At 32.7% G+C, this 22,484-nt stretch overlaps 2 protein-coding genes across 2 annotated transcripts in view; one reads left to right on the plus strand and one right to left on the minus strand.

Annotated features, from left to right (window-relative positions):
* LOC142232836 (uncharacterized) overlaps window positions 1-6,972 on the minus strand; it is a 49,142-nt gene extending 42,170 nt beyond the window's left edge. The window contains exon 1 of the mRNA XM_075303527.1: window positions 5,022-6,972. Within this exon, the coding sequence (XP_075159642.1) occupies window positions 5,022-6,972 (1,951 nt within the window). The remainder of the gene's footprint in view (window positions 1-5,021) is intronic.
* The window catches only part of 5-HT7 (5-hydroxytryptamine receptor 7), a 566,265-nt gene that overhangs the window by 122,367 nt on the left and 421,414 nt on the right, over window positions 1-22,484 (plus strand). The window lies entirely within an intron of this gene.

The raw sequence follows: 22,484 nt of genomic DNA on the forward strand, positions 1-22,484 counted from the left end.
TTTTTGTTAAGGTTTCAAATTTCAAGCAAATTGATGAAAATCAAGAAGTCAAATACAAAGTTCGATCTATGTGTGGGTTATATCAGACCAGGGACCGATATATACAAAATATAGCACATCTCTTTATGCACAGAAACTACATCTGGATTTAAATTTCAAGCAAATCGTATGTTTTGCTGTATGGGTATGAAAAATTATTATTTACTTACTTTATTTACTATTGTAGTTTTTGATCTCAGCTTAAAGCCATGCATTGACTAAACTACAAGTGTAGCTTAACCAACAGAGGAAAAGTATGCTTGTCAAATTTATTTGGGCAAAGCCCTGTAGACTGCAAGATGGTTGGATGTACAGCTGTTTCGAAATTACCACATTCCTCATCAGCATCCCCTACTTGCAGCGAAACTATCAACCAATTATCAGAATATAATAATAAAAATTATTTACGGCAAAAATGAAAATTTTGTAATAAATAATTTTTGTTTGGTAGTAATAGTGTTTCTTTTCGTAGAGATACAAAAAATTGCAACAAAAGAACAACGTTTGGAGATTATGTGGTTTGTGAACTTGTTATACTAGAGTTTCCAAAAAGATATAAATGCCTCTAAAATGTAGGAGAATTACCTGTAGGTGGATATGGGAGGTTTTACATCCTTTAACCAGTGGCATAACTGGCTATGAATACAGTAAGCAGATGGATGACCGAAATACTACCATTGTGGTTTGGGAGAAAAGGTAAAATTGTTGAAATTTACAGATTTGCCTTGTAGTTTATATATTTGTTCGTACTCATGGCTATATGAATATACACGCAAAGAAAAGCAAACGTTAGGAAAATGTGTTTTTTTTCTGTTAGAGTTTTTTGAATATCTTCAAAAATTTCAAACTTTTGTCATCAAAAAATTTATTTGTTTACAAATGTTTTTCATTTTAAGATTCAACATTAATCACAAAAAGTATATACTTTTCTTCCAAACAAACTTCCTTACAGAAAAATGCTATTGGGAAACCATATTTGTTTGTCAACAATTTCGTTTGGGAGGAAAGAATTATTTTTTTTGCGTGTAGACCCTGGGCTTACATGAGCTATCATATATAGTATGGTATATTAAATATACTTATATCTCTCCATGCCGCCATGAAAAAACACATTTGCAAAAAAATGGAATATATGTTATAGCATAAATGTGAATCCACATGAAATATGAAAACCTTAAAGGACATACACATTATGCACAAGAATATACATACACATTTGTAATAAAAATACATTTGTGTGTGTGTTGGCAAATTGGTGTGGCTTGTAGTTGTGTTGCCGCTTTATGTCTCCCTTGTGTAAAATTTGGGTCTTATATCTGAATGCTACATGGATAAGCGTCATTTTCAACATTCATTTCATTTGCAATCTCTCAGCATGATCTGTAGTGCTCGTTGTCTTAATCTTAAGTTAACAGACGTCTGTCGTGAAACCACAGACAATTAACACTCAATTACAAGTCCTGCTGATAATGATGACACTGCCTTCATTAATGTCAATTGCATTTCAAATGAGTTACTCATACGTATGCCATACAGACAACACCTTTTTCTATCTTGGAAATTTACGTGGGTTTGCAACAAATTCCCTTAAGTGTTTAAGTACATACAGGTTTGTTATATGCTCAAGAACTCCTTTTTCTTGGAGAACGTAACACAGTAATCCAATATGGAAACTATATACAGTGCTTTAATATCGAAAATTTGTAAATCTTGAAATTAACTTTAGATGGGGGTGTGCCATCATCGTACTTCAGCACTCCATAAGTGATGTCATTACTTATCGTCTAGTAAAGTGGGTACTACGGTTCTACTTTCTTATTTCCCATCCCCAGAAAGGTGGCGAAGTAATTTCGCCTTTTCGTTAGGATCACAGAGAAATGTCGATTTCCTACAATGCAAATCGATATTTTTTTCATTTTGTAATTTCATTCTTAAAAAGCAAAACTATTTAGATTTCTTCGAATTGGCCGATAAAACCATCACACGCTGCACGAAAGTTACTCTAACGAAAGGAGCCACCGTGGTGCAATGGATAGCATGCCCGCCTTGCATAGACAAGGTCGTGGGTTCGATTCCTGATTCGACCGAAGAACAAAAAGTTTTTCAGCGGTGGATTATCCCACCTCAGAAATGCTGGTGACATTTCTGAGGGTTTCAAAGCTTCTCTAAGTGGTTTCACTGCAATGTGGAACGCCGCTCGGACTCGGCTTAAAAAAGGAGGTCCCTTGTCATTAAGTTTAACATGGAATCGGGCAGCACTCAGTGATAAGAGAGAAGTTCACCAATGTGGTATCACAATGGACTGAATAGTCTAAGTGAGCCTGATATATAGGGCTGCCACCTGACCTAACCTAACCTAACCTACTCTAAAGAAGTTTGGCCTATTTCCGGTGAAGCGTAGTTTGTAGATGATTTGGAGATTGGAGGTTAGCATGCCCGTTTTTCATAAGTCATGGTCACAGTTGCCACTCGGGCCAAAAATAATCTATCAAAATTTGGAGAAAATTTTACCAAAAACTACCAAACAAAAACGTCATATTTTGCAAAATTTTATTTCTATAGAAAATTTTGTCAGAATTTTATTTCTAAAGAAAATTTTGCCAAAATTTTATTTCTATGGAAAATTTTGTCAAAATTTTCTTTCTATGGAAAATTTTGTCAAAATTTTATTTCTATAGAAAATTTTGTCAAAATTTTCTTCCTAAAGGAAATCCTGTTAATTTTTTTACAGAAAATTTTGTTAAAATTTTATTTCTGAAGAAAATTTTTCAATTATTGTTTCTATAGAAAATTTTGAGAAATTTTATATCTATAGAAAATTTTGTCACAATTTTATTTCTATAGAAAATTTTGTCAAAATTTTATTTCTACAGAAAATTTTGTCAAAATTTTATTTTTATAGTAAATTTTGTCAAAATTTTATTTTGATAGTAAATTTAGTCAAAATTTTTTTACTATAGAAAATTTTGTCAAAATTTCTTTACTATAGAAAATTTTGTCAAAATTTTATTTCCATAGAAAATTTTGTTAAAATTTTATTCTTATAGACAATTTTGTCAAAATTTTATTTTTATAGAAAATTTTGTCAAAATTTTTTTACTATAGAAAATTTTGTCAAAATTTTTTTACTATAGAAAATTTTGTCAAAATTTTTTTACTATAGAAAATTTTGTCAAAATTTTATTTCCATAGAAAATTTTGTTAAAATTTTATTCTTATAGACAATTTTGTCAAAAATTTATTTTTATAGAAAATTTTGTCAAAATTTTATTTCTATAGAAAATTTTGTCAAAATTTTATTTCTATAGAAAATTTTGTCAAAATTTTATTTCTATAGAAAATTTTGTCAAAATTTTATTTCTATAGAAAATGTTTCAAAGTTTTTTTCTATAGAAAATTTTGTGACATATTATTTCTATACAAAATATGTTGTCAACATTTTCTTTTTATAGAAAATTTCGTCAAAATTTTATTTCTATAGAAAATTTTGTCAAAATTTTATTTCTATAGAAAATTTTGTCAAAATTTTATGTTTATAGAAAATTTTTTCCAAATTTTATTTCTATAGAAAATTTTGTCGAAATTTTATTTCTATAGAAAATTTGGTCAACATTTTTTTTTCTATAAAAAAAATTGTCAAAATTTTATTTCTATAGAAAATTTTGTCAAAATTTTATTTCTATAGAAAATTTTGTCAAAATTTTATTTCTATAGTAATTTTTGTGACATATTATTTTTATAGAAAATTTTGTAAAAATTTTTATTTTTATAGAAAATTTTGTCAAAATTCTATTTCTATAGAAATTTTTTTCAAAATTTTATTTCTATAGAAAATTTTGTAAAATTTTATTTCTATAGAAAATTTTGTCAAATTGTTATTTCTATAGAAAATTTTGTCAAAATTTTATTTCTACAGAAAATTTTGTCAAAATTTTATTTTTATTTTATTTTATTTATTTATTTATTTAGTTCATTCCTAATACAGCAAGACTAATATCTTATTAACGTAGTACTAGGATAATGTGCGTTATGTGCATTAATAGTTAGTACATTTAACTTATTCAATACTAATTTTAATTTAAATATAAAAATATTCTATAGTTTAGTTTTTAACATAGTAATAATTTAACACAATTTAAATAATAATTTTTCAATCTACGAAGAGTTTTGTAGGAAGTTTTTTAAACACGTTTTAAATTTAGCTGTGTTGGCGATAGTTTGAGTATCGTTTGGTAATTGATTCCAGAGACGGATAGCTCTAACATAGAATTGTCTCTCCGATATTTGACTCCTGTGGAATTGTTGGGTTACATTTCTGCCTCTCCTTGATCTAGAGAAGGTTATCCTTTCATAGAGGTAGCTCGGTTCTTTTGTGTATATTATTTTATGGAAAAAGGAGAGAATTCAATATGTTATATAGCATTGGAACGGCATGTTATATATTTGATTCGCATAAACGGAAATTCTATCGAATCTTCTGATTCCATAAACATATCTGGCTATATTGTTGAATGTTTTTGTGAGTTTGTCAGCGTATCTAACATTACAACCAGCAAAAATTTCGCAGCAGTATGTAAGTGTAGGAGTTAAATATGTTTTTGCCAATAGCATTCTGATTTTGAATGGAGTAAAATATTGTGTTAACCAAAGGTTTCGTAGCTTGGCATATACACTTGCGCACGCCATGTTTATATGGTCAGTCCAACTGAGATGTTCATTAAATACAACTCCCAAATTTTTTGCCTTGGGTACAATTTCAATACGGGTGCCCCCTAGGTGTATATTGACATCTCTAATCTCAACATTCTTTCTACGAAAAATCATTGCCTTTGACTTTCTGGGGTTCAATAAAAGTCCGTTTTTACTTGCCCATTGCAATATGTTTGAGAGATCGTGGTTTACCATAGAAATGCAATCATCAAGCATTGAAATTTTGGATGAAATATGTAGTTGTACGTCATCCGCATACATTCTGACGTTACAGTGTTGGATCACATTCGGCAAATCATTAGAATACATTGTGTATAACAGTGGTCCCAATATAGAGCCTTGAGGTACACCTCGTTTTAATGGAAGCGACGATGAAGATTGACCTTGATGTACAGTAAATTGTTGGCGATCTTTTAAGTAGGAAGCTATCAGTCTTGTAGCAGTATCGGAGAAGGCAAACATGTCGGATAGTTTCCGACACAATGTAGGGTAATGCACTGAATCAAATGACTTGGAGTGATCTAATAAGATAAGTACAGAGACTTCATTATTGTCGAGGCTATAACGCAAAGATTCGGAGACGTCAACCAGGGCCGTAAGACAACTATGATTCGATCTGAAGCCTGACTGGGAATTTGAAAGAAGTTTTCGGTTTTGTAGATGTGTATAAATCTGTTCATGTATTAGTTTTTCAAAGACTTTGGATAAAAAGGGCAGGATGGATATAGGTCTAAACTCTTTAAGGGCCTTTTCTATTGGGATGACTTTGGAGCATTTCCAAATATTTGGAAAAGTGCTAGTTGTTATGTTGAAATTGATGACATGTGTTAATGGTCTTAGAATTTGTGGTGCTATCAGTTTAACAAATTTAGGATTTATGTCATCGTATCCTGTAGCGTTTGACTTAATCGATATTAAGGCACGCACATTATAAAAAGTTAAAATCTGCTCTGCATCGATATTTAGAGGCTGCTGCACGGTTATATTATCCTCGATTTCCGGAATTGGCAGATTAACAAATTTTTCGTTCAGTTCATCAACATTGATATCATAACTAACAACTGTTCGTTTTTTTATGCCACATATTTCTTGAATTCCTTTCCATGTCTGCTTACTTCCAATGGCTCTATTGAATTTGTTGTCGTAGTACAATATTTTGTCTTTTTTTACTTTTGCCACTACCTTGTTTCTAGCAATTTTATAAGACTTGTAGAGAGATGGAGTCTTATATCGTTTCCATCGCCTATAAGCTTTGTCTCTTTTCTCAATTAACAGTTTAGTGTCTTCCTTGAACCAAGGTCTTAATTTGGGTGTTACTGTCTTTATTACTAGTGGAACATGTTGGTTGTATAAATTTATTATTTCATCTGTAAGGTATCTAGTTTTTTCTTCAGATGTTGAGAGGAAATATAATGGGGTCCAACATTTGTTTGATAAATCACATTCCAAAGCTGAGATGTTGATTCTCTTAAAGTCACGATATGTATATGTGTTGATTTGTGATGTTATTGAGCAGTCATATGAAAGCAATATAATATCATGTTTTGAGAAACCTGATCCACTCAGTTGATCATAGTGGAGGACTCTCTCATTGTTGTTCACAAATACCAGGTCCAGTAAGGTATTAACTGTGGTAGAGAAATGTGTTGGATTACAGGAATTGACCAAATTCAAATTCAAAGTTTCCATTGCATCAACTAGATTTTTTTCCAGAAGTACATTACTGTTGAAGTCTCCTGTTATAACTATGTCACTGTATTCAACCGATATGGATTCCAATTTTGAAATAATTGGCTCAATAGAAACTTGGCGATTTGGCCTATAGATGCATCCAAGTAAAATTTTGGTGTCATTGCATAACACTTCCAGAAATAAGTGCTCATGAATTTGAAAGCTTTCGGATGAATCTATCAAATTACATCTTAGTGTATTTCGAAGATATATGGCAACTCCCCCTCCGTTAGTTTGCCGGTCAGCTCTAAAAAGTCTGTATCCATTTAGTTTGTATGTTTCATCATTGCAGTCAGGATGAAACCAAGTTTCAGAAACGCATACTGCATCTATCCCTGAATGTTCAAAAAGTATACGAAATTCATCGATTTTGTTATTTAAACTTTGTGTATTAATATGACAAATATTTATGCCCGTTGTATAATTTGCCAGAATTCTCATCATTGTAAAATTATCCTCTCTGGAACCCAAATCTATGTTAGTCGTATTCATCGCAAACTTGATAATACACAGCATAAATCTCAAAACTTGTTGTGTGTTGTTTAGTGAAAGTGTAGATAATTGAACAATTATGTAAACTTAGCGAAAGAATTTTTTTATAAAAAAATAAAGTAAAGATAAATACAAAAATTAGCATAATTTTGTAATGACAATTCGTGTTATGAAAAAATAAAAAGTGGTGAAATAAGTGCTGGTATGGTAATAGTACATTGGTATTGATAAAACTAGCATTGCCGAAAAAAATGGTCTAATTCTTCCGAAAACTCTATCAATATTGGTTCTTCCTCATCATGTTTTCTGATATAAATTAAGCCACGAATGCTAAAAGCAGTTTTAATTTTTTTATCACGTTTTAGCTTTAATGCAGATTTTAATATTCCATAGTTGTGAGGTGTTAAGTTTTCATGGATATAAACAGGGACTGTGCTCTCTAGACCAAAATCAGTCAAATTTATAGGTCTCTTATTATTTTTCCGGTGTTTTGCTGCTTCTTTTAAAATCAAATTTTTATCAGAAGGGGTGTGAAGTTTTATGTAAATGGCATCCTCAGTTTGAAAACTTTTCCTCACTGTGTACTTTCTTATCCTGTCGAGCCGATAAATAGATTCTATTTTTGGTACGGGAATATTTAGCGTCCCACAAAAATTACTAAATATTTCAATAAGGTTTTCATTTTCTTCTTTGGGAATTCCAGTGATACGCAGTCCACTCGAAACTACAGAATTTTCTTTTGCTAAAAATTTTCTTTTAAGCTGGACAACTTCATTTTCTAATTTATCGAGTTTTTTATAATTTTTTTCGCTTTCCTCCACGCGAGATTTCAGTTCATTTATATCATTTTTCACAACATTTATTATGGAATCCAGTTCCGACAGTATACGCTGCTCACTTTCTCTTATCAAGTTTCCCATCGACTTGATTAATTCAGCGTTCAATTGTTCTGTTAGTTTCTCAAATCGTTTGTCTATTATTTGAATAAATTTAAGTGGAGATTCCATGGTTGTTAATTTAGGTGTACTTATTGCACGATCGAGCAGCCTATGATGTACAGACTGATTGAATCTTGATGGTGTGGAAGGATCCATTTTATCTTACAACAGACTTTATTATGTATTTGCGTTTGTCGCTTTTATTGTGTTTTCACTATTGTGAATTATTTGGTTTGTCGGTAATGTTCTGTCGGTAATGTTCTTACTGGGGTATTCGTGTGACTCGATACTCGCACTCGGTATATGTATGTTAGTCACCAACTGTGCAACAACTAGCCAGTATTTTGCCAGAAAGAGAACAGCTGATTTTGTTTTTGTGGTTGCAATTGAGTGGTTTTTGGTTTGCGATTTCCAGTGAAATTCACAAAAATTTAAAAAAAAAATTATTATAATTGTGCTATAATCACCAAAAAGTGCTTCCCACCAATACGTGTGAGTCTTCTACCAACAATGTGCCGTATTTTTGTCAGGATACAATATTACGAAAATGCTTATGGAAGCTTTTATTCGATTTTGTTTCGGCCGCCCAGAAAAACACGTACGTTCCACTTGTTGTATATGTAAATTTTATTTTTATAGAAAATGTTGTGAAAATTTTATTTCTACAGAAAATTTTGTCAAAATTTTATTACCATAGAAAATTTTGTCAAAATTTTGTTACTATAGAAAATTTTGTCAAAATTTTATTTCTACAGAAAATTTTGTCAACATTTTATTTATATAGAAAATGTTTTCAAAATTTTGTTACTATAGAAAATTTTGTCAAAATTTTATTTTTATAGAAAATGTTGTCAAAATTTTATTTCTATGGAAAATTTTGTCAAAACTTTATTACTATTTGAAAATTTTGTCAAAATTTTATTATCATAGAAAATTTTGTCAAAATTTTAGTTCTATAGAAAACTTTTTCAAAATTGTATTTCTATAGAAAATTTTGTCAATTTTTTTTTCTATAGAAAATTTTGTCAAAATTTTATTTCTATAGAAAATTTTGTCAAAATATTATTTCTATAGAAATTTTTGTCAAAATTTTATTTCTACAGAAAATTTTGTCAAAATTTTATTTATATAGAAAATGTTTTCAAAATTTTGTTATTATAGAAAATTTTGTCAAAATTTTATTTTTATAGAAAATGTTGTCAACATTTTATTTCTATGGAAAATTTTGTCAAAATTTTATTACTATTTGAAAATTTTGTCAAAATTTTATTATCATAGAAAATTTTGTCAAAATTTTAGTTCTATAGAAAACTTTTTCAAAATTGTATTTCTATAGAAAATTTTGTCAATTTTTTTTTCTATAGAAAATTTTGTCAAAATTTTATTTCTATAGAAAATTTTGTCAAAATATTATTTCTATAGAAATTTTTGTCAAAATTTTATTTCTACAGAAAATTTTGTCAAAATTTTATTACCATAGAAAATTTTGTCAAAATTTTGTTACTATAGAAAATTTTGTCAAAATTTTATTTCTACAGAAAATTTTGTCAAAATTTTATTTATATAGAAAATGTTTTCAAAATTTTGTTATTATAGAAAATTTTGTCAAAATTTTATTTTTATAGAAAATGTTGTCAACATTTTATTTCTATGGAAAATTTTGTCAAAATTTTATTACTATTTGAAAATTTTGTCAAAATTTATTTTTATAGAAAATGTTGTGAAAATTTTAGTTCTAAAGAAAATTTTATTACCATAGAAAATTTTGTCAAAATTTTGTTACAATAGAAAATTTTGTCAAAATTTTATTTCTACAGAAAATTTTGTCAAAATTTTATTTCTATGGAAAATTTTGTCAAAATATTATTTCTATAGAAATTTTTGTCAAAATTTTATTTCTATAGAAAATTTTGTCAAAATTGTATTCCTATTTTATTTCGTTAACATCCGTTCACGATTTTGCTACGTCGTTCTCTCTATAGCATTAGAGCTGTGTAAGACGAATTCTTACTTATTTTCAAATAAACAGTTTTCATCAATCAAACGTTATGACTAAAATTTACTTTTTTTCTTTTTTCAGGTAAATTTAATTCATATTTTCTTAAATTATGCAGTAGCGATTTTGAATTGTAAATAACGGTGAGTTTGTGTTTTAAATTAAATTACATCGCTTTGAACAAAGAAGTTTGCAGATATTAAAGAATAAAACAAATTTATGACAAATGTTGTTTTCCTTGCAAATCTCTTCTAATTTTAAAAAGATGTTATTTTCCTATACTACATTACCCTAGGGATTTCTTATGGTTAATCAAAAGGAAACTTCAACGTGTTTACTTTCTTTTATATTTTGCATATTTCTTTTGCTTTGAGTTTTTTTTTTTTAACAAATTAAGGCGTAAATAAAAATGTTTATGTTTTTCGCTCTCTCACCTGTCAAAAGCAACAAGACAAACAAAGTGGAAAAAAACAAAATATTCTTACGTAATTGACTTGGATGTGTATGTTGTCTGAAACAGATACTAGCTCCATCCAATACAACTTGTTTTGGAATTATGATTAATGGTCAGTAATTAGCAAAAACAAAACAATATAAATATTTAATGGAAATTAAGACTATCTGTCTGTATGTCTGTTTGTCTGTGTCTCTGATGGTTTTTCACCTCCAACTCCTGGAAAGTGTAGAAATATGATGACCAGTTTATTGCCTAATGTGAATAATACAGGATTATTAGGTAGCAAGCACAACTTCCGACAAGAGTCATAAAAAATTGTTATTCTTCTTTACGATGGAAGTTTAGTGATTTATTTGTATACTCGTACTTTCTGTTTTATGTACCAAATAGCCTTAACGATCCATTTATATAAGATTAGTTAATAAGTAGGCCATGAGTAAAAATTACATATGAGTTAAGAAATTGCAAATAGAAAACAAAAATTTTAAAAAATTAATGCAAATAGTGGATATTCCATTCAAAGAAAACATGTAACAATATTAGACAGAATACTTTGGCTTATGTATAACTTTATAAATTTTTAAAAAAATTATAAAAAAAAACAAGTCAGGAAAGTCTAAAGTCGGGCGGGGCCCGTATAATTTTATAAATTTTTACAAAAATTATAAAAAAAACAAGTAAGGAAAGTCTGGCTGGGCCGTATTATACCATAGCTTTGTAGATCCACATTTTGGATACCATATCAAATCGGCCAAAAGTGTTGGGTGCTATATATAAAAGTGTGTCCCAAATACATACATTTAAATCTGACTCGATCTGGACAATATTTGTGAGACTTCTACAAAGTCTATAGACTTAACATTTATGTCGGCTAATGCCGGGTGGGTGGAAAACAATGTTAGTAAAAACAAGTATATACAGCAGTAAGTTCGGCCGGGCCGAATCTTAAATACCCACCACCATGAACCAAATATTAGGGTTTCCTTTGAAATTTCAGGAGGGCTTGAGGACACTTCCCGAAGATAAATTTAAAGATTTCATCCATGAGGACTATATCAGATTCTGGATTTATAAGAACCATTTTTGTTTGAGTTTTAGAGGAGTCATTAACATATCTTTAAGTGTGCAAGAAAATTATAAAATAACGTCTTGATTTGAAATCTTAAATCTGTAGAAGTAAAATCTGGAAATTTTACATTGAGTTTCAAGCAATTTTCATCATCAGTGCGCCTTCTACACCCTCAAGAAGTGAAGTCGGTCTATATGGAGGCATTACCAAATGGACCTATAAAAACCTAATCCGATACACGTTTTTGTGAGCCTAAAATACCAGAATATTAACAATTTCAGGCAAATCAGATAAGAACTACGGTTTCTAGAAACCCAAGGAGTTAAATCGGGAGATCGTTCTTATGGGGGCTATACTGAAATATGGACCGATCCTCACCATTTTCGGCACACTTCTTTATGGTCCTAAAATACCTCTAGATTTCCAATTTCAGACAAATTGGATAAAAAATAAGGTTTCTATAAGCCCAAGACCCCAAATCGGGAGGTCGTTTTATATGGGGAACATACCAAAACATGGACCGATACTCACAATTTTTGGCACACGTATTTGTGGTCCTACAATACCTCTAGATTTCCAATTTCCGGTAAATTGAATAAAAACTGCGATTTCTATAAGCCCAAGAAGTAAAATCGGGAGATGGGTCTTTATGGGGGCTATACCAAAATATGGACCGATACTCACAATTTTTGGCACACGTATTTGTGGTCCTACAATACCTCTCGATTTCCATTTTCAGGTAAATTGAATAAAAACTGCGGTTTCTATAAGCCCAAGAAGTAAAATCGGGAGATCGGTCTATATGGGGGCTATACCAAAATATGGACCGATACTCACAATTTTTGGCACACGTATTTGTGGTCCTACAATACCTCTAGATTTCCAATTTCCGGTAAATTGAATAAAAACTGCGATTTCTATAAGCCAAAGAAGTAAAATCGGGAGATGGGTCTATATGGGGGCTATACCAAAATATGGACCAATACTCACAATTTTCGGCACACGTATTTGTGGTCCGACAATACCTCTAGATTTCCAATTTCAGGTAAATTGAATAAAAACTGCGGTTTCTATAAGCCCAAGAAGTAAAATCGGGAGATCGGTCTATATGGGGGCTATGCCAAAATATGGACCGATACTCCCCATTTTTGGCACACCTCTTTACGGTCACAAAATACCTCCAGATTTCAAATTTCAGGCAAATTGGATAAAAACTACGGTTTCTATAAGCCCAAGACCCCAAATCGGGAGGTCGGTTTATATGGGGACTATATCAAAACCTGGACCGATACAGCCCATCTTCGAACTTGAGCTGCCTGCAGACAAAAGACGAGTTTGTGCAAAATTTCAGCACGATTGCTTCATTATTGAAGACTGTAGCGTGATTACAACAGACAGACAGACAGACAGACAGACAGACAGACAGACGGACAGACGGACATCGTTATATCGTCTTAGAATTTCTCCCTGATCAAGAATATATATACTTTATATAGTCGGAAATCGATATTTCGATGCGTTACAAACGGAATGACAAACTTATTATACCCCCGTCACCATTCTATGGTGGTGGGTATAACAAGTATATACAGCAGTAAGTTCGGCCGGGCCGAATCTTAAATTCCCACCACCATGAATCAAATATAATAGATTCCTTTGAAAATTCGGGTATCTTGGTAATATATGTAGGATTTAAGGAGGTTTTAGTCACCGTGGTGCAATAGTTAGCATGCCCGCCTTGCGTACACAAGGTCGTGGGTTCGATTCCTGCTTCGATCGAACACCAAAAAGTTTTTCAACGGTGGATTATCCCACCTCAGTAATGCTGGTGACATTTCTGATGGTTTCAAAGCTTCTCTAAGTGGTTTCACTGCAATGTGGAACGCCGTTCGGACACGGCTATAAAAAGGAGGTCCCTTGCCATTGAGCTTAACATGGAATTGGGCAGCACTCAGTGATAAGAGAGAAGTTCACCAATGTGGTATCACAATGGACTGAATAGTCTAAGTGAGCCTGATACATCGGGCTGCCACCTAACCTAACCTAACCTAAAGGGGGTTTGATGACAGATATTCTCCCAAGCAGATCAATTCAGCCAGTACTCTTCCCGAAGATAGATTTAAAGATTCTACCTATGAATACTACATCAGATTCTGGATTTATAAGAACCAATTTTGTTTGAATTTAAGGGAAATCATAAACATATCGTGTAAATGATGAACAAAGCCTTAATTTGAAATCTTAAATCCGTAGATTTTTACCGCCATTATTTAAATGATAACGAGGAGTAAAATCTGGAAATCTTACTTTTAGTTTCAAGCAATTTATATGATCAGTGCTCCTGCTATACTTTCAAGAAGTGAAATCGGTCGCTCGATCAATGTCTTACATAATGGACCGGGATGCGATACAAATTTTTGAGGGTCTAAAATACCAGTATATTTTACATTTTAAGGAAAAGTGGATAAAAACTACAGATTCTAGCAGCCTAAGAAATAAATCCGGGAGGTAGGTCTATATGGGAGCTATACCAAAACATGGACCAATACTCAAAATTTTCAACACACCTATTAATGTTCCTCAAATACCTCTAGAATTCCAATTTCGGACAAATTGGGTAAAAACTACGAATTCTATAAGTCCAAGAAGTAAATTTGGGAGATCGGTCTATATGGGGGCTAGAACGAAACATGGACCGATACACCCCATTTTCTACACACGTATTTGTGGTCCTAAAATACATTTCGTTTCCAATTTTAGGCAAATCGAATAAAAACTACGGTTTCTAGAAGCTCAAGACCCCAAATCGGGGTATCGATTTATATGGGATATATATCAAGACATGGACCGATACTCCCCATTTTCGGCGCACCTATCTGTTGTCTTTAAAGACCTATAGATTTTAAATTTCAAGCATATCAGATAGAAAATACAGTTTCTAGACGCCCAAGAAGTAATATCGGGAGATCGGTCTATATGGGGGCTATACCAAAACATGGACCAATACATCCCATTTTCGGCACACCTATTTCTGATCATAAAATGCCTGTATATTTCCAATTTCAGGCAAATCGGATAGTAAATACAGTTTCTATTTAGAAGCCCAAGAAATAAAATCTGGAGATCAGTCTACATGGGGCTGAACGAAAACATTGACCGATACGAACCATTTTCGACACAACTCTTTATGGTCCCAAAATACCTCTAGATTTTCAATTTCAGGCAAATTGGATAAAAAATACAGTTTCTGGACGCCGAAGAAACAAACTCCGGAAATCGGTCTATATGGGGGCTATACCAAAACATGGACCGATAGGCACCATTCTCGGTACACTTTTTGATGGTCCTAAAATACCTCTAGATTTCCATTTTTAGGCAAATTGGATAAAAACTATGGGTTTTTAAAGCCCATGACCCCAAATCGGGAGGTCGGTTTATATGGGGACTATATCAATACTTGGACCGATATAGCCCATCTTCGAACTTGACCTGTCTGCAAACAAGACACGAATCTGTGCCAAATTTCAGGACGATAGCGCCATTATTGAAGGCTGTAGCGTGATTACAACAGACAAACAGACAGACGGTTGGACGTACAGACAGACATGGCTAAATCGACTCAGTATTACCTGACCAATATTGCCAAAGACACTATATGTCTATCTCGTCTCCTTCTGGGTGTTGCAAACATATGCACTAACTTATAATACCCTGTTCCACAATGTGTGGCACAGAGTATAACAACCAGCAAATGACAATCGTATATATGGACATAACTTTGAACGACCGGATCTTAAATACCGATCCTCACAAATAGTATTTTCCCCGAAAAACCAAATATATCTGGAGCCACCGTGGTGCAATGGTTGGCATGACCGCCTTGCATGGGCGACCGAACACCAAAAACATCTCAAAAAAGGCGGTGAGTTTCAAATCTTCTCTTTAGATGGTTTCTCCCCAATATGGAATGCCGTTCGGATTCGGCTAATAAAAGGAGGCCCCTTTTCGTTGAGCTAAACATACTCGTAAAATCGGTGAACACTCAGGTATTAGAGAGAAGTTCACCACTGTGTTATCCCAATGGACTGAATAGTCTAATTGAGCCTGAAATACCGGGCTACCACCATACCTAACCTAACATAATATATCGAATTTCATGGGGTTTTAATCGGTTAAAATGGTTTTATAGAGACTACATTAAATTCTGGATTTGTGAAGCTAAAATACCACAAGATTTTCATGAAAAACGAATAAAAATTGCAGTGTCAAGACTTCAAATTGGGAAATCTTCTTGGGGGTAGACATGTACACCATATTATGAACATCTATTTGTGGACCTAAAACACCTCTATATTCCTAATTTAGGAAAATCTTATGGAAATAATTATGGAAAAATTACGGTTCCAGAAGCCCATGAAGTCAAATCGAAAGATGGGTCTATATGGAGGCTATATCAAAACATGTACCGATATAAACCTTATTTGCGATTCCTATTTGCGGACTTGAAATATCTCCAGATTGTAAATTTCAGACAAATCGTTTATTATTTGCAGTGTCGAAAAGCCCAAAAAATTAAAACGGAAGATCGCTCTACAAGGTGGCTAATATAAAATTCAACAATTCGGAGCGCCATACTTTTTTCATTTTATCGTTAATAAACAAAAATGTCGGAAAATAAAATCACATTTTGGAGTCAGTTTAGATTTGTTCGAATTGCCTACCTTTGGCACGAATTATGGTCTTAAAATGGTACACTGCAAAAAAAAATATTGTACTGAGGCCAACAATTTCTTGTCCCTAAAATACGAATTATAATTTTTGTTTGCATATAAGGTCTATTTATCTGATATAAAGTTTTTTTTTCATTATCCAAAAGAAAATACACTTTTCAGTGAAGTCGTTTTGTCCTTATGGTTACGAAATGCGACTTAAAAATCTGTATCTTTAGATGAAACAAAATAAAGATTGACTAAAGTCAACTTGGCGTTAAGAATTCTGAAAAAAATTTTCAAAATTAAAAAAAAAAACATTTTAAACTTTCCAATGATTTACTAAAATATAAAACCAGCAAGTAAAAATACCAAATATTCTAGCTAATGTTATTGGAGATGATTCTAATCTTGTATTTATCATAATGAGAATACAAATACTCTCGAATAATGAGATTAACATGCCTTTAATATTAATGGACTACAATGCCCTTTTACACAACTCGCATTCTAAGTTGAAACAGCTTCCAAATAACGCACACTAGGATAGGATTGAGTAGGGCTAAGCAAAATAGGAAGAATGTATTTGAAAGTGTTGAAAATGTATTCGAAAGGGTCGTAAACTTCCCAATGGGTACACTAACACAAGTTTTTTATACCTTCCACCATAGGATGGGGGTATATTAATTTTGTCATTCCGTTTGTAACACATCGAAATATTGGTGTAGGACCCTATAAAGTATATATACTCCGGGTCGTGGTGAAATTCTGAGCGTTATCCGTCCGTCCGTCTGCTGAAATCACACTAACTTTCAAACGAAACAAGCTATTGACATTAAACTTGACACACGTACTTTAAATTGATGTAGGTCAGACCGGACCACTCTTACTTATAGCCCCCATATAACCGACCCCTAGATTTGACCTCATAGAAAAACAAATTCGATCATTCGATCCGGTTGGTTCTAGTATATGCAAAAAATTTGTCCATATCAGTCCATAATTATATATAGCCTCCATATAAACCGATCCCCAGATTTGGCTTTCGGAGCCTCTTGGAAGAGCAAATTTCATTCTCTCCGTCTGGACTAAACTGCAATTTAGAATACAATGCTAAAAACTTTCTCGATGTCTTGCCGTCGGCAATTGAACTTTGTTCCTTCTGAAATCACATCTTGGGTTCCGATCCGATATGGTCCATTTGCGATATGATACGTACTACATCAATAACAATTACTTGTGTGAGTCGATAGGTTAGGTTACGTTAGGTATGGTGGCAGCCCGATATTTGAGTTTCACTTAGTCTATTCAGTCCATTGTGATGCCACAGTGGTGTCTTTTTTTCTCTTATCACTGAGTCCTGCCCAATTCTTTGCTTAGCTCAATGACAAGGGACCTCCTTTTTATTACCGAGTACGAACGGCGTTCCACGTTGCCGTGAAACCACTTAGAGAAGCTATGAGCCGATAGCTCATTTCGTTCGGAATGGACGGACATCATTAGATACACACAGAGAAGGAATATGATCACCTCAAGCATGTTTCAAGAGCAAAATGTTATTTTTGTATGGTGACCATGTAACATGTTTGTCACTAAAATGTTATTTTCTCGTCAAATATAACCTGCTTGCCGAAATCAGATACATGATTTCCGAGAAAATAACATGGTTGCGAAAACCATGTTACTTGGCCACCACCCAAAAAAACATTTTGCTCTTAAAACATGTTTGAGGTGATCATATTCCTTCTCTGGGTGTAGAAGCTAAAACCTGAATAATGAAATTATCTTTCTGCAATTTGTTTTGTTTTTTTTTTTTTTCGAGAAACAGATCAACTTCGAAAATGGGCTATATCGACTACACACCCTCAAAAAAAAAATCTGATTGGCCCAAACAAAATATTGTTTGTATTGTTCAAACATGTTATATTTCACCATAGGCATAAACTGGTAGAAAAAACAAATAAGTAAAGTCTAAAGTCGGGCGGGGCCGACTATATTATACCCTTCACCACTTTGTAAGTCCACATTTTCGATACCATATCATATCCGTCCAATGTGTTGGATGCTATATGAATCCATATACATATATTCTGTATACCTGAGCAGATCTGTACAGAGTTCTGCAATATTTATAGATTTTACATTTAAGTCGGCTAATGCGCTGAGGTGGAACACAATGTTAGTACAAAATAATACCCTGTTTCACAGTGTGGAGCAGGGTATAAATATAGGAAACATCTAAATATGAACCAATTTTGGGGCAACTTCGCAAAAGTGAATTTATGATTTATCGGTCGATAGATGTGTAATAGAGTAATAGGAAAATTTGAGTCATTTTGATAAGTTTTCGACTTGGCAGTGGCGATTTGATAAGGAAAATGTAGGTATTTCGGCCAGTTTTGCCTAAATAGGAAAAACATATATATGGAATCTATATCGGAATATGAACCGATTGCAATCAAATTTCACATGCATAGTTACCATGTTAAATCTACTCCCTGTGCAAAATTTCACGTAAATCGGATAACAACTTTGGCCTCTGTGGTCATATGACGGACAATCGGGCGAAAGATATATATGGGAGCTATATCAAAATCTGAACCGATTTCAACCAAAATAAACACGCATATGCAGAACCTTAAGTCTACTGCCTGTGCAAAGTTTCAAGTTCAATTCTACTCCCTCTGCAAAATTTCACGTAAATCAGAGTAGCACTTTTGCCTCTGTGGGCATATTAGTCCAAATCGGGCGAATGATATATATGGGAGCTATATCTATATCTGAGCCGACTTCAACTAAATTTTGCACAATTAACGATACTAAAAAACGTACTCCTTTTGCAAAATTTAAAGCAACTCAGGGCAAAACTCTGGCTTTTGAGGGCCTTATAAATCCAAATCGGACGAAAGATATATATGGGAGCTATATCTAAATCTTAACCGATTTTAACCAAATTAAGCACACTTAACGATACTATTAAACGTACTTGTTGTGCAAAATTTAAAGCAAATCAGGGCAAAACTCCGGCTTTTGGGGCCATATAAGTCCAAATCGGTCGAAAGATATATATGGGAGCTATATCTAAATCTGAACCGATTTCAACTAAATTTGGCACAATTAACGATACTGTTAAACGTACTCCTTGTACAAAATTTTAATCAAATCAGGGCAAAACTCTGGCTTTTGAAGCCATATAAGTCAAAATCGGACGAAAGTTATATAGGGGAGCTATATCTAAATCTGAACCGATTTCAACTAAATTTGGCACAATTAACGATACTATTAAACGTACTCGTTGTGCAAAATTTGAAGCAAATCAGGGTAAAACTCTCGCTTTTGGGGCCATATAAGTCCAAATCGGACGAAAGATATATATGGGAGCTATATATAAATCTGAACCGATTTAGCTGATATTTGGCAGTTTTTACGGGACTAACAAAACATTCAGATGTGCAAAATTTGAAGAACGTCGGTTCATAAATACGTGAATTATGATCAAATCGGTGATAACTATATATGGTAGCTATATCTAAATCTGAACCGTTTTTTTCCAAAATTAATAGCGATTGTCTTCTACCCGAAGAAAGACGTTATGTCAAATTTGAAGACGATCGGACTTAAACTGCGACCTGTACTTTGTGCACAAAATTACATATACAGACAGACGGACGGACAGACAGACGGACATCCCTAAATCGACTCAGAATTTAATTCTAAGCCGATCGGTATACTAAAAGATGGGTCTATGACAATTATTTCTTGGCGTTACATACAAATGCACAAACTTATACCCTGTAGTGGTGAAGGGTATAAAAATTAATGAAATTTTCTTTGTGTATACATATTTTTAAGGCGCCAATTGGTTACCTCCATTATTTTATTTACTTTCAAGCAGAGATGGTCTGTATCAAACTTTTTTAGGTTTGCGACTGTCGCAAAGTTGTAAATGTCGTAAACATCACATACGTGTCGTAAATGTAGAAAAACTAATAAAAGTCGCAAACTCAAAATACTTTAGTCGCGTCAGCTAGGCAGCAAATTCGATGATATCCAAGACAATGGTATGTGCAAAGAGAAGGTTTTAGTCCCAACATTTTCCCTATTGCCTTTTGCACGAGTACAGGGTAACCGTGGATTTTCTCGTCCTTTCTTTGCTTTAAGTTCAGTCTCCTGTCCAATATAACCCCAAGGTAGTTTGCACACTCACCAACGGGAATTTCGATACCACCTAAGAAAATAGGCTTGACCGTGGGAAACTTTCACAAATTTCTGCAGAAACTCAGCGAATGCTGTTAAGCTAAATTAAAAAATGTTCAGGATTTCTTCTATTCAAAAATAGGTTTTCTACAATAGGTTTACGACTTTTGCGAAATACGTATTATACCGTCGCAAATGTATGTCGCAAAAGTCACAGTTTGTGACAGGCCAACCCTGCTTTCAAGGTCTCTCTTTCTGGGCACATATATATTTATAGGCTATATTTACAAAAATGTTATGTCCCAAACATAATATGTTCTAACATATTAACGCAAACATGTTATGTTAATTTATGAACATTATATGCTTGGACTTAAAAATAATGTGTTAAAAAAATTTTAGTTCCAAACATATCATATTTACACCCAAATGAAAAACCGTCGTTTTCGTCCATGTATGACCTTCATATAAACCAACCTTCCGAATTGGTTTCTCAGGCATATTGATCGGTTCATATTTTAATATAGCCCCGATCCCCTTTTTTATTTCTATTCACCGATTGGTCTGAATGTGAAATCCAGACATATGCTGTGGAGAATAAGGTGTTTATCGGTCCATATTTCGGTATAGGGCCAATATAACCCGCCCACCGTTTGAAACGCTTCTAAAAACCTAAATTTTTATCCAATTTGCCTGGAATTGATAATCTGGAGATATTTTAGTATAACAAAGAGATAAATCATATTGTTTTACAACGGTAGGGGATAGAAGGCGCACTCAAAAAGAAATGGTTCTTTTAAATTCAGAATCTGATCTAGTCTTCATAGGTAAAATCTTTACATTTATCTGTGGGAAGCATACTTGGTTGAACTGATCTGCTTGGGAAAATATCTGTCATCAAACCCCTCTGAAATTTTCAAAGGAAATTATTATATTTGATTCATGGTGGTGGATATTTAAGATTCGGCCCGGCCGAACTTACTGCTTTATATACTTGTTTATCATTCGTTTTATTCCTCTGCTGTCAAATATTAAAACGTTTTAGCTTTTCCACACCTTAATGTGTAAACTAATTATCCTTGAATCTCATCCCATTGTGCAATGGCTTCCATGTACCGTGTATATCATTATCCTCTAATGATAAAAGTTTTATTGTTTCCGCAGGAAAGTTTCGTTATCTATAATGTCCATGTATATGCACCGACACACACACACTCGCACACACACATACATTCTTACACACATATGTAATATAAATTACTTTTGTGGGTGCTGTTAAACCTATTTTATATAATGTTTTCATCTCCATCTTCATTTAGTAAGTAGTACATATTCCTGTGTGTATGTGTATGTATGCGTATATGAGTGAGTCTGTGTGTGCGTATTATAGTAATTATTACATTCCTAATGTGAAACCTTTGTAGTAAATTATTTCTTATTAAAGCGATTCGCTTTTAATGAGTTCTACCTTTTGACGTTGTCTTGACATTCATAGGTTTTCCGTGATAGTGAAGCCACAAATTAATATCAGCAAATATGCTGACGGGAGAAAGAGTTTCCCCCCACCCCACAATCAATGTATGTAATAAATTAATGTGTGATATTTTATTTAAATCTTTTAATTTTTGAGATTTTAAACCAATACCGTAAAATCTAAAATTTTGGTGAAGTCCCCTCCTCTGACATCCATCAAGACCTTTTTGTTTACAACGTTTTTTATTTTTTAATATTCAGTAAAATTTTTAATGAGATCTTCAGAATTTTCCATATATTACAAATGGCAATTCAATAAGCCAATTTCATTATCTGAATCTGCAATCCCCTTCTTTGATTTCGGTCCACTATGAAATGGTCAAGATATCTTTTATTCCTAATCAGATTGCAATCGTTAGACAATCAAGCGATATTCAATAATCTTTATAGCTGTAGTTAGCTCGGTTTTGTAACCTAAACCATATAATGTAAGCTAAAACAATTTTAGACGAAATATCAATTTCAGACCAAGAGAAAAGCCTACCACTTATTCTTGAAATAAATTCAAAAATTAATATTCAATGATGTTGTTTTGGCATTAGTTATTGCTCGGTTTATATAAATAAGCCGATATGGATCAATTTTTGCATGATTGGTAGAAAACACGTACTAA

The sequence above is a fragment of the Haematobia irritans genome, chromosome 1 (assembly GCF_050003625.1).
Source record: "Haematobia irritans isolate KBUSLIRL chromosome 1, ASM5000362v1, whole genome shotgun sequence".
Taxonomy (NCBI): Eukaryota; Metazoa; Arthropoda; class Insecta; order Diptera; family Muscidae; genus Haematobia; species Haematobia irritans.